General features: G+C 38.1%; 1 protein-coding gene across 2 annotated transcripts in view; it reads right to left on the bottom strand.

Moving 5' to 3' along the window:
- Positions 1–14114, bottom strand: part of LOC117078926 (cytochrome P450 7B1) — a 213312-nt gene that overhangs the window by 10929 nt on the left and 188269 nt on the right. For both annotated transcript variants that reach the window (XM_033202479.1, XM_033202478.1), the window contains exon 5: positions 6926–7101. In XM_033202479.1, coding sequence (XP_033058370.1) covers positions 6926–7101 — 176 coding nt within the window. The remainder of the gene's footprint in view (positions 1–6925; positions 7102–14114) is intronic.

Here is a 14114-nt window from a genome sequence, read left to right on the forward strand (position 1 = left end):
TGTTTGGATTAAACAAATATAAAATAATAAGATTCAGGTAAAACACTAGAGAGGAGCTAAGCCACAAAATCAATCTTGTTTGTTTTTTGATGTTGTAGTTAATTTCTTCTATGAAAGTTCTATTAAAATCAGCTCTTTTTGGGTTTACTCTAGGGTGGCAGGTGTTTCTGATGTGTTTTCATAAATAAGTTATATTACTTTGTTACCGGAAATCATGGGACTGCTTTATCTAGGGCGTTGGGCCTGCCCTCTTAATTTTGCCTTGCTGCCAAAGGGTTATGGTTCAACTCTCACTTGAATTTCTTAGAGGGGACTGAATGACCTTATTTAAGCCTATGGTGAATTAAGCCATTGATTAAATTAATGTCCGTGGTTTGCATGGAAACGACCAAGTATTTCCTGTAGTTGGTGCTCATTAACATTAGACCTGCTCACAATCAACTTTGATATGAACTACATGAAGTCAAATGCAAAAAAATAGGTCAGATCCAAAGCATTTCAGGTTAAGGTGAAAAACCTTGCAATATGTGGATAGATTCTGAATTCATCACAGATGATTTAATTTTCTCACTCAAAGCCAGTGTTGTTAAGGACAGTGAACCATTTCCTTTAAAAGTATTGGGTTAGTCCTCATTTATGTAGAATACTTATTTTGAACAGTATTTGAGCTTAGAAAAATTCTAAGTAGTTCCCATTTCCTTCCAACTTGCAAGTGGATGCAATGATAATGGCAAAATTTATCTGCATTTTTATAACTGCTAAATTTCTGATAAATATTTTGAGCCCTTTAAAATGCGTATTTCACCATAGTTCTGGGATGTATCCAAACAGTATCTAATCAATGCTGAATGAACAAAGACACCCTTTGTTGACATACAGGGTCACTGGAGAAAAAGTTACTAAATGTAACTCTCTCCTGGTGAACTTCTTCCATTCCTGGGACTCAGGCCTGCTTGCCTGAGCTTAGTCCTGCTGCTTCCTCCTTCATGCTGACCAATCTGAGGAGACTGGCCCTCTATCCAAGAGCTCCCTGCCTAACCCAAATCAGTTTAAGTGAGCTTTGCTATGATATGATTTGCAGGAAGCCTCTCACTGTAGCCCCACTAGTTAAGCCAGCAAATGCAAAATGAAAACTTAGCTTGGATTATGACTTTTTAGTGTCTTGATATCATATGTAAGCCAGAAATCACCAGTCACCATGGTTTTCAGGTTCCTCTTTGTGAAAATGAATGTGCTAACCTCCGAGAGGCCCATGGCCAACACATGATGCATGAGCCGAGTGCTCCTAACCCATGACCTTCAGCTAGTGTTTATATTCAGTGCCCTCAAATTTCTACTCAACAAGTAACACCATCCCTCTAGTTTCCGTGACATGCTATTCAATTTTCTCATAGTAAGCATCTTAGAAATTCCTATTCAGTTGTTTATTTTATGAAACTAAAATGGAAATGGCCGCTGTCTTTAGCTCTGCGACCACCACCAAGTTCAAAGGGCGCAGGAGCATAAATATATTTTTGAGTTAAAATTTATTTGCAATTTGCCCTATTGCCTAGGCATGGAAAACCTAAGCAAGAACCAGTGTTAAGAAGGGCCTGTGTCAGCTGCTAGGGATATAGTTTTGTTTTCGCTGAAAAGGGAAGGAGTATAATAATCTCACCACTGAGATTCTGGGGTCACAGTGACACAGAACAAATGTACAGGAAGCTCAAGATGTATCCATTCATTTGGAAAAACTTAAACTTGGAATTCATCGAGCTGATTGAAATTCTTTACAGTGACCATAATAAGCATGGTGCTTCACAATTAAAGAGAGTCAATTAAATGGATGAGAATAGAAAAATCACAAGAGAAGGTATAAGACACGGAAGTTCCCCATTGTTCCTCTAATGATTGTTGCAGTTGACCCCTCAACATTGTTCTTCTGGATAAAATGTGTCTAGGCACTAATCTTGGTAATCACACTGTTTGGGTCTCTGACTGGTTTGGGATAGAACTGTGAAACAATCTGGTCAGTGCTATAAGGGAAAAGTCTATGGGGACGTCTAGGAGAAGTCCCCTTTTTGTGAAGAAAATAAAACAAAAAGAAATGGTTGATTATCTTTCCTCCTCTGGACCTCATCATGTGTGACTATGATGTCTGGAACTGCTACCAAGCTAAAGACAGAGCTAACCTTCAGGAGATGGCAGAGCCAAGAAATCCCAGGAGTTTGGAGCTATCATATTTTCTTATTTATCTCTGTATGTGTAAAGCCTTCAACACAATGCTATTCCCACAGTAGAGGTTCCATATATGTTTGTTGAATTAATGAATAAATACATGAGAAAAAAAGTATATTTTAAAAACCATTTTCAAGCTTTTGAAGAAAACATAGATATTGAATGAGTAAATAAATATGTAGAGTATGATGAGTCGATGAATATTCAGTGTTTACAAATAGTAGAAAATTGCATAATATTGAAGCGCTAGAAATCAAGTTTGGATAGAGGACACAATTTTCTGGATAGAGAAAAGATTTTGGTATTCGTGACAAAGGAAGATTGCATAACACCCTAATTTGTGTTCTCCAAATACTATGTTTAGTTCAGTTCAACAGATTTTTTTGGAGCACTTCCTGTATGTAAAGCATTGAAGTTACAAGGCATAAAACATGGTCTTGCTGAAGTAGGTGACACACAATAGGATCATGTCTTGAATCCACTCAATTAATAATTTTGGGTATGGGAATATAAATTAGACAAAAGATATGATTTTCTCATAATAAAAAAAGGTCAGTGTATTGAATGGATGGCTAAGGGGCTACACTGTTGCCCCTGGAGGCAAGATGGCAGAGTACAGAAGTCCCTTTTTATTTTCATGACTTGGGTTCAAATTGTCAGTGTGCTGCAGACAGTTTGACCAGCTTGTCAGAGTGTGCATATCTCTTCCTGACTCTGTGTTTAGGGTCTTCACATTAGTAACATGAAATTGGCCAAGGGGGTAGTTTATACCATGAAAATTGACAAACACTACAAATCAGGGCTCAGAGCCCTGGTTTACTAGCACACTGATAGTTCCAATATGGTAAGTAGAATTGGGAATTTGTTGGTATGGCAAAAACCTTTTCTCAACAGGAAGCACCTGACTATAAGAAATTAGCTATGTGAGTCCTTATACAGCAAGCTTGTAGGGGAAGGGGCCTTTTTATTTCTTTGTCACTCACTATACCCATCAAAGTGATTTCTAGGTAGTAAATAATTGATATATGTTTGTTTCCTTTAAGACTACTAGTTGCACAATCTCTATTCCATTTGGCAATACAGATAAAAAATTATTGAGAGTACTTCCTCATCTGTCATGTCATTTTAAGAACAGTGGCAATAATCAAAATAATAATTGGTACCACAATTCTTTTAGTGATTTAGAATTTTTTCAAGGGCTTTCAAATTTATTAATCATTTTATTATCTCTACAACTCTAAGAGGTAGATAGGGTAAAATTGCATTAGGTTAAACAAAGAAGATCTTTCATCTTCAGAGCTTTTGAGGGATATTTCAAAGGCTTTGGAATTACATTGTTATTTCACCATGTTTCTTTACCTACATGGTTATATAATGCATTGCCACCTGAAATGTCTGATCTTTTCTCCCTATGAGCCCCACAATGTCACCAGTCTCCCTTTATCCCTCAGCACCTCTGGACCTAGGAAAGCCGATGAACAGATTTAGATTTGGTCTTCTCTATGGAGCTTCTATATAGCTCCAGTTCTGTATCTTGTGTGGCTGAAAAGAAATCATCACTATTTACTACTGAGCCACCTGAATGGCTAACATTAAATAAGTTAAGCAACCAATATTCAGGGAAAGAATAATTCCTAATATAGAGGTCACATGTTGGCAGCTTATAGGATCAATTGAGTCCCAAAACACCTTTTATTTATCCCATATTGTATTTTAAACTTCATTTTTCCAAATATTTAAAAATTCAGACCTTCACCCAAAAGTCTATTTTTTCAGGTTCTTTTAAATAAAAAATCAAAATGACTTCACCAAACTAGGTCTAAATGCTTGCAAGTGCTGAGGGCTAGTTCAGAAGTAGCCAGTGGTCCTATTTAGATGTCTCCTGGCATCTCCTTTTGCCACAGTACTTAACACTCCCAATACTATTGCTATATTTATACACAAATCACTTCATTTGATCTATTTAGGCCCAGTACATATGTTAATGTGCAGTATCTGTCCTGATTTAAAATTATAACTGAAGCATATTTTCACTTTAAGTACATTTATCTATCCAAGCATCCCCTTATTTATTCACCTTATGTGTACAGCCTCCTGTGTGCTAGACACTGATAATACGGAGATGGGAATGACATAGTCCTTCCTCTTCTAGAGCTTACAGCATATGGAAGCAAGGACAAGTAAATAAATAATTGCAAAATACTGTGTTTTATACCCCACCGCAAGGGTACACACAGGCCAGAGTGTGAGCAATGGCAAATTCTCTGAGGAACGAGGTGGAAATCAGGCACACTGTCAATGAAGAGGTGATTAGGTGATTCCTATGGAGTAATTTGGAGCCTGCTGGGTACACAAATAAGGAGGGGCATTCCAGGAATAGGGAGATGCAGATCCAATAGCTCTCAAGTATGATGGAAGACCATGGCCTGTCTTTGGAATGCCAAATTTTAGAGTCTTTTGGAGCTTGGAAATTCTGAAACTATGCCTTGTTGGGCTGGGAGAATCTATGTTCTGCTGAGGCTTTTGTCTCTCTGTCTTCCAGGAATAATTATCCCTGTATCTGCCTTCCTTATATTTTTGGCCTAACACCTATTGCCTGTAATCAACATCTGAGGCTTGGTGTTCTCATTCAAGGTGTGTTGGATACAAAAGGCACGTAGTGATGAATGTGTCTCTGATGAGCTCCTGAACCATGCTCTCAGCAACAAATGGCTCATGGTAGACTTTTCTAGAACTATCTGCTTTTCTTTACTGTCAGTATACGGTGGCTTGGGATGGGCATCTATTTTAAGGACATCTATAGCATCTACTTATTGCCATATGAAGTTGTTAAGAACCAAAGGAATAATCGATATGTCTGAGAGTGGTAGTCACTCAGAAAATGTTTATAGAATGAATAAGACCTTCCCAAATTCTATAAAACTGGTTCTGGGCTATATCATTTTTTTTTCTGTGCCAGGAATTATCAGCATTCTCCAACTAATTTCAAGGAAACAATGGTGTGACAATAAATTAGCTAGCTTATTTTAAAATTAGTCAGGCATAATTGGCTAATGTTATATCTAGTAAATGATAGAGAGAGTTCATCAACTCAAGTTAAAGCTACTCTAATGATGCTAAATCAGTATTCACAATATTGCAATTTTGTTCTGCCACAGATTTTGTATGAGGCAAGCCCTTCTGATTACTATTTGATTTATTATGTAAAGTTTGGGCATTGCTATTGAGTATTCTAAAAGAAAAAAATATAAATTAGCATACTTTCGATTTTTAACTTTGAGTTTTAAGTTCCTAAAAGTCTAAATCAAGGTATTTTCCATCATGAGGGTAGGAAATAAGAGGAGTCCAAAGCATAGTGATATAAAGACAGTGGTAATCTGGTAAACATTTTGTTTCTTGATAACACTAATGTTAATTTTACCATCATGATATGAATAATAAACTTAATGACTAGTGGAATAATCACATAATGAAAATAGTAAGTTGACATTAAATAAATGCATAATTGTAGATAAAAATAAAAACTAAAAATATTTTCCAGATATTGGATATTGGCTATTCATTTGCCCTGTTTATTGAATATCTATTTATGTATATAATTTTGTACTTTGATATTTACAAAAGTGGAGATAAAGCTTGTTGTTTGCAGAATGTTCCTTCCCTTGCTAATACTCTACAAACTATTTGTTATTGTCATTCACACAATGCCCCCTCCTTCTGAAACACACAGAAACTCCATGTACACTCCCCCACACTTAAGTCATTCACCTTTGCTGCTGAAATAAATGCAAATTTTCTAACTGTATTTGAATCTGCTCTCTTCTTGTTAATTTTCAAAATTCAACAATATCGTATTTCAGCCTGGATGCAAAACATCTATCTTAGCAACTAGATTTAGAGGTGGTCCAGCTATGAATTGCTCAAAAAGAGCAGCAAAGTTTCCCTTTGAAAAAAAGGCATTTTACACACAAAAACTGCTGCAGCAACATTACTTCCTGAAAAACACAGGCAGAATAGGACTGCATTCAATTTGCATGCAGGTGGTGAATCTCTGAAGTGGTATTAAGGGATGAACCAGGGTGGATTAATTTCCAGTCTTTGATATTCATTAACTCCAGCTTCAGAAAAAAACACAAGGAGATGACACAATTACCCTCAGAGCTTCACCTGTGAGCAGCAGCTTTACAATCTCAAGTTCATAATGCCATACTAATTGATCAAGAAGGGGCACATACCTTTTGTAAGAGGTGGAAAAGTATATGGGCTTAACTACAACAATGATACTATCTGACTTTGGAACAGTCAACCTTACTTTGGAAACACTTAGCAAAATAGTTATCATCATTTATTCTCTAAGCCACCTGTCAATAGCTAGCACTCCATGGTTTTCAATAATTCTCCACCAAGCAAAATACAATTTTGGCCAAAATGTAATAGTGGCCAAGGCGCAATGTCCATTTCATTTGAAGCAACTAGCATTTAGTCTCATCACTATATTTCTCTTTATAGATCATGAAATCTTTCAAAGATATCCTTAGGGAACACTTCAGCAAAGAGGAAAGCTTTCTTATTAGGAGGAAAAACAGAAGCCATCAAGCTGTCTCAAACACCTTCTGGAACAAAGTGGCAAAAGGAAGAGATAGGGATGGAAGAGGAATGTGCCTGCAGGATCTAAGAAGTAGCAATTATAGGCTTGATGTTTACTTACCTCTGGAGCTTCAAAGATTTCAGGGTCACCATGTAGGATTGGAGGAAAGATGGCAACCAAGTCTCCCTTTCGCACACAGTAGTCGCCGGTCTCTGCACTGAGAGTCAAATCCTCCTCAACAAAACGAATGGTGGTTGAATATGAGGACAGTCGTAAAGCTTCAAAAATGGTGCTTTCTGAAGGAAAAAAAAAAAGATAGCTTATTAAGATAGGGCTGTTCCTGAAAAGTGCTCTCAGTTTGCAATAAAAGCTCATTACTAATAGCGTTGATTGAAAAGGAAACTGTTTCTTCGTTACATACATTGAGCACCAAGAGGGAGCCAAGGGTGGCTTTGCACAGGATGTGAGCAGGAGCGGTGGTCTGGTTCCAGCAAGGCTTAGGGGCATCTCACAGGTAGAAGGTATCAGTGTTGTACCTGTCATTCACACAATGCCCCCTCCTTCTGAAACACACAGAAACTACATGTACACTCCCCCACACTTAAGTCATTCCTGTAAGTCATTCCACACTTAAGTCATTCCACACTTAAATCATGCCTGTACCTGGGCAGAAAGTCATTAAGATTTTGTAGGAGAGGATGATCCTGCTGGAGAGGAATGTTGTGTTATGGGTATACATGTTTGAAATTAAAACCATATCCCAGTTAAAACACACAGCTGGTGAGTCATTCCACAAACCTTTAGAACTGTGATGCTTTAAAGCCAGGCTTAGCCATTTAATAACCACTTAGGCAGTTAATAGTAAAGTAATTGTAGTAGTGCTTTCTGAGACAGCTTTACACTTAATTTCTTTTATGCTAGCTGTAAATAAAATGTGAGTCAACATTTGCTGCAAAATTTTCAAAAGGAAAACATTTTTAGAGGATTCAGAAGAAAATCACATTTTCCTCAGCATCCAGGGAGAATAACAGGCATCATCATATCCTGGAAGATTCCAGAAGCCAAATGTCCTTGCTTTCCCAGTGGCCTTCACCTTTTGCTCCTAGCACGACAGATTTTATGGCTAATTTCCGGCAATTTATCCTGGCAGTTTGAGGAGGAATTCCTTTGGGAATAATATGCATAATTTGCATAAATCATTCTGATAGCATGCATATCAGCATGTAGCTCCTGTCTAGGTCTGCATCTCTCCCTTCATAATCAAAACTGACTATGTTTCCACCAGCGTGAATGGGTCCTAGAATATAAAGCTTGATTCTCTCTAATCAGCAATGTGAAAAAAAAGCCCCAAATGGAGTTTTTTCCCCCTTCACATGATAACAAATGGTCGTGTTTATGACTTGCAATTTAGAAATCACACACACACACACACACACACACACACACACACAGCCCAGTTTCTCAGTGTTCGGTAAAGCTCTGAAACACAGAGTACTCAATTATTAGATTATTAAAGGCAGGCCCATCCGTGAGGGCTTGCATCAGCCAAAAATAAAAATAAATGTTATTTCAGTAAAATTTAAATCTATGCACAGCCTGCATAAGGCTATCAAGTAGCTTTGGGTGCTTTCTCCCAGGAGGTTTTTCCTTAAGCATGCATTTGTCTAAAGAAATGAGGCTGCGGTCAGCTTTGTGTGGCCAGTGTGGTGATTCAATGTGACGTACAGTGAGGCAGTGCATATTCTCTTGGACTGCCTTCGTTATTATAATCAGGCAGAGTCAAATCGGTTTGTTGGTGATGAGGCCAGAAAAGAACTTTGGTTTTGGAACACGGGCTCTACTGCAGATAGCCACAAGGCACCTGACACGATGGATTTCAGCTGGCAGGGCACTAAGGACCAACGTCTCTGTGGTGAAAAGCAAGGGTCGGCCTCCTATGTACTGCTGCTGGCTCTGTCGGAGCAACAATAGCACAGCATCATTTTAGCTTGTGGTGTGAAATGGTAGCTGACATATGTAGCAATGCTGTTCACCCAACAAGTCCAGTAGGGGTGTGGGAAGAAGAAACACAAAAGCAAAATAATTGTGGGATGGCTGCTGTGACAGAGCAGGCATGTAACAGTCCGAATAACATGGTCAAATCTGATTGGCTGATGTGCTCTCGGGAAGTATGGCAGCTTGCGCCCACCGCAGTATCACAAATGACAATTGGGCAAGCATATCTTATGTAGAAGTTAATCACAATAATGGAGCGCAAAGTGTGGCTTAGCGGTCAGATCATAAGTGACAAATCTGTTTTACCTTCCAGTACCAGTTATGTGTGCAAGATGAGGTTGGCTCTCGCTCTGAGCGATCATGCCGATAATCATTAGACGACAAAAGTAATGAGTTGCGTTATTATCAACAATGGAGAGTAGAGCTTACATGGCTCTGCAGAATAACATCCAGACACAAAAGCCAGCAGCTTTTCCACCAGCCCCAGTACAAATGCAGGCAGAGCTATACGTTGAGAAGAATGACAACTGCACAATAAAAAAAAATTGCAGCCTCTACTTGTAGTTGTCATAGTTGAGCAGACACCAGCCAGTGCCACTGACAGACCAGCTGGGCCCTGGGAGGACTTCCATGCTGCACCAGGAGGTACAGTAAATTATCCTGCACGGTAGAGCAACATCTGTTTCTGTGCTAGTGCCGAACAAACAAGGCAATTTAAAACATACCAAGGGATAACCAAGCAACAAATGAACATGACCCTCATTTTTTCCCCCTTCTCACACATGAGGTGCTAAACTTCTTTGTGCAAGCACTCCATGAAAGAGAAGCCAGGTTTTTATTTGATAAGGTGTTGTCAGAGAGATTTTACATGTTTCCAAAATGGAAAGAAAAAGCTTATAGTATTGTTATTCTTAGAATCTTCCCCCTTCTATCTTAATTTCTTTTATACCAAAGCTAGCACTCAGTTCTCAATTCGCTCTAGAATTAAAAAAAAACTTTCCATATACTTATAAATATTCAGTCTTTAAACCTAATTTGCTATACTTAGTTCACATGCCTTCAAGCATTTGTCTTCCAATTTCCACTGAATAAATGCGTACTAATGAGAACTAGAGCAAGCTGCTGAGGCAAAGCTGGGTGACTTGGGTCTGGCCTGCCACCAGCTTGTGATAGGCGGGCAAATTGAGTTAAAATGAAAAGTCTTGTCAGCTGAAATTCAACATGGTAGCCAAACAGCAAGCTGTCAATCATCCAGCCAAAACAGGGGACTGCAGGTAATAAAAGGTCATTGTGAGTCATTAATGCACTTGGCTTTCATATGGAAGTTAATTTTAATTAAAGATGATCTCTATCTGTAAATGTTTTATAAAACTTATTGTGTATAATGGATTGTTAATTTATACTAACATTTAGCAGGTAATAGGACTCTAATTATTAGAATGCATTGCCGAAAAATGGCCATCAAGAACGCAAATATTTTGAGATAAAATTTACACCAGGCACCACAAGATGCCAACAACTGCAACTGTGATTAAGATAAGGCTGCTTGTGAGTTGTTAAGAACTGAGCTTTACTGACCGGTATATGCTAGGAAATTAGATTACAAAATTCCCTATACGATCTCACAATTCAGAGCATGCACTGCATTCTTCACCTGGCTAGGGAAGACTTCTTTCTCTTTTCAGGATACAAAACTATTTTGATTAAGTATCCCTTCTAAGTGAGATGCCAGGGAATGTCTTGAGCTAAAATCTTTTACAACACAACTGTGAAGGAAAATAACAAATAAAAAATTATGGTTAAAAAAGGCATATACATGTTCTCTTTTGCTCTCAGTTCTCAATTCTGGCTCTAATAAGGGACGGATGATTCTCATTTGCAGATTTAAAGCACTAAAGCAGCTCATGACAATCAATAATGCATGTTACAATGCAAAAACAAATAAGCATATCTGGGTTTCTGCCTCACGCTTAGGCCCTGTCTGTATATGTGGAATGAATGTACTGTGACATGGCCAGGCTGTTAATTTGGGTCATCTTAATGATTGGTGCAGGCTGGCATGCCATTTGATTAGTCATGGTGATCAGAGGATAGCAGCAATGGATGGAGTGAAATGAACAGCTAGGCCCTGCTGCAGTCACTGGGGCTGAACACTGGGTGATCTTAAAGAGAAGGTGGTTGTAAAAGTGGGAGAGGGGTTGGAGATGGAGATGGTGTGCCCTGGAAGGTGTGAAGGAATGGAGTGAAGCTCATGATGTGTGTGTGTGTGTGTGTGTGCATTTCTACATAACTGTCTTCAAGACAGTTGAGAAGCTAAATAGGAAATTGTGATAATCATATAATTTGAGGCAAAATAATTAATCTTTGGCTCAACAATTGTATATCTTAAGTAAGGTTAAAAATAAATCTGAATTGGTACAAACGCCTATCTTCACTCTGCATCTCAGACACAGTCTTTGGTTCACAGATAAAATACAGACATGTAAATTCAGCGTTCATATATTCCATAAATGTTTATTAAGGCCCAACTCTGCTCGGAGCACTGAGCCACTGTTGCTGGTGTGAAAAAGGAACACAGCACACGGACTTGGACTTCATGGGCAATGCAATCTAGGTACTTCAAAGTTGGAAGATACATATAAACAGGAATGCTCCCAAGATCCTACTGAAGATATTGCACAGTTGCTTTTATTTATTTATTTAATTGACAAATAAAAATTGGATATATTTATGGTATACAACTTGATGTTTGGAAATACACATACATTCTGGAATGGTTAAGTCAAATAATTAACATATGCAATTACCTCACATACTGATCAGTTATTTGTGGTGAAAACACTTAAAATCTACTCCTTTGTAATTTGATACTACACATTTTTTTTTTTTTTTTTTTTTTCGAGACGGAGTCTCGCTCTATGGCCCAGGCTGGAGTGCAGTGGCCAGATCTCAGCTCACTGCAAGCTCCGCCTCCCGGGTTTACCGCCATTCTCCTGCCTCAGCCTCCGGAGTAGCTGGGACTACAGGCACTCGCCACCTCGCCCGGCTAGTTTTTTGTATTTTTTTAGTAGAGACGGCGTTTCACAGTGTTAGCCAGGATGGTCTCGATCTCCTGACCTCGTGATCCACCCGTCTTGGCCTCCCAAAGTGCTGGGATTACAGGCTTGAGCCACCGCGCCCGGCATACTACACATTTTCTAACTGGATAACTCCAATGGTAGCATTCAGTAGCTTTCTACTAAACGCTATTCTAGCATTTAGTAGAAAGCTATTTTTCATATTGAGTTGAAATTTTCCTCCTTTTAATTTCCACCCTTTATAAAACACACAGGCTAAAAAAGTCTAATCATTCTTCCACATAACAACCCTTTCAAAGTATGTAAAGACAACTATCATGCCATTTTCTAATTGTGTGTCAGAGATGATACATTGTTTAGCCTTTGCCATGCTGGATGAATTCAATTAGTCAATCTGCCTCTTAAGACTTGGCACAACTAGGTGTGTACTATTTTAGTTGGAAAAGTAGAGAATTATTAATTTCTGTCCCTAGACACCATGCTTCTACTACTATTTCCTGGGAGCAGATGAGCAACAGATTTTTGAAATAATATCACTATTGTTTTAATTTTCTGATATCCCAGAGATTATCAGCAACCCTGGATGCCCATTAGAGTCACCTGGGATTGTTTAAAAACTAAATGCCCCATTCCTGTCTAATGGAATCAGAACCACTGCATTAACTAAAACCTTTCAATTAGAGGCTTTGAATCTTGGCTGCACATTAGAATCACCTAGGGAGCTTTTAAAGCCATCAGCCTGCACCCCAGACCAATGCAATCAGAATCTCTAAGGGTGGGGCAAGGTATGCAAAGTGTTTAAAGCCTCCCAGGTGGTTCCAATGAGCAATCGAGGCTGAGAATCATTGCTTTAAACCCTTTTCTGCTGAGTCACGTTTCTCATCCTATTCTTACAAAGTTGATATTTAGATCTAAATACAATAATTTGCATTTTCATTAAAGTTGTTTTTCATTCCTTTCACATTCTGTTTCCAGCATTCATTATATTATCTAACCACCTTAGCTTTGTGCTGAGCTGAAAATCCGATGAACATCAAAATCAGTATTTTTCACTTTTAACTGCTGTTCCCTTATATTAGATAGAAAATTTTCACTATTTACATCCCTGAGTTTCTGATGTACCTCTTTGTAGAATATCCTTCCCCCACTTCCTCCAGTTAGAAGTTCCTAAAGTTATATCTTCTGTAAATCCTCATCAGAAGAGAGGATGTTGTTAAACTTCACTATTGTCTGAATTATGTAAACTTTTAAGCTTTTGAATACACAATTATTTTATAATATTCAAATGAGCTTTTTCAAAATAACACCCTTAATCTTTATAAATATACCACACTAATATAAAATGTTCATAAGGGAAACTGTGTGGGGGGTACACAGGAATGCTCTCTATTATCTTTGTAATTTTTCTATAAATCTGAAACTATTCTAAAACAAAAAGTTCATTTATATTAAAAAAATACACACAAGATTCTAATGTGAACCTCTAGTTCTATCCTTACCCTTAAACCCAACTGCATTTGAGAATCAGTAATACATATCTTGTAAAAAATAGTGGTCAAGGTCTCCAGTCCATTTCTAGAACATTTTTTTCTGAGGTGACAGTCATTATAGGTAGGCATTAAAGTTAGATCTGGCATCAACTTCTGGTTCTGCCACTATCTAGCTGTATGACTTGTGTGCGTTAAGTCATGTTTCTGAACCTCATTACTCAATAATTGAATAAAAATACTTGACAATTAAACAACCTAATATACATAAAACAACACAGTGGCAGGCACATATTCAAATAATTATTAATATTATCATTCAGAATATCTTATCTTGAAGCTAAAAATTCAGCGAACTGTATGATCCTCTGGCCCATGCTGCCTGATCTTGCCCACATGCACATCATGCCTGACTTTGTAGAACTGAGATACAAAGAATTCCTCTCCCCTGTCAGCTGGGATAATGAAAACAGATCTCAAGGGCTCTGGTATCCAACAGACCTGAGGGGAAAAGCATGTGTATGGTCAGAAAACCTGAGTTAAAGACCTGCCTTTCTTCTTTATCACCTCCACGATCTTAGATGAGGTATTTAGCACCCTGAGAATTTTCTCATTTGTAAAAGTGACAAAATAATAGCTGTCACTGTCCTCCAGAGTATCCTGGTGATGATGACATGAAACAATGTCTATAAGATTGCTCTGGAATATTGAAATCGTTAATATATTTAACATGGATTGCATCTAATGATC

Source organism: Trachypithecus francoisi, unplaced genomic scaffold (genome assembly GCF_009764315.1).
Source record: "Trachypithecus francoisi isolate TF-2019V2 unplaced genomic scaffold, Tfra_2.0 Lachesis_group7, whole genome shotgun sequence".
NCBI lineage: Eukaryota > Metazoa > Chordata > Mammalia > Primates > Cercopithecidae > Trachypithecus > Trachypithecus francoisi.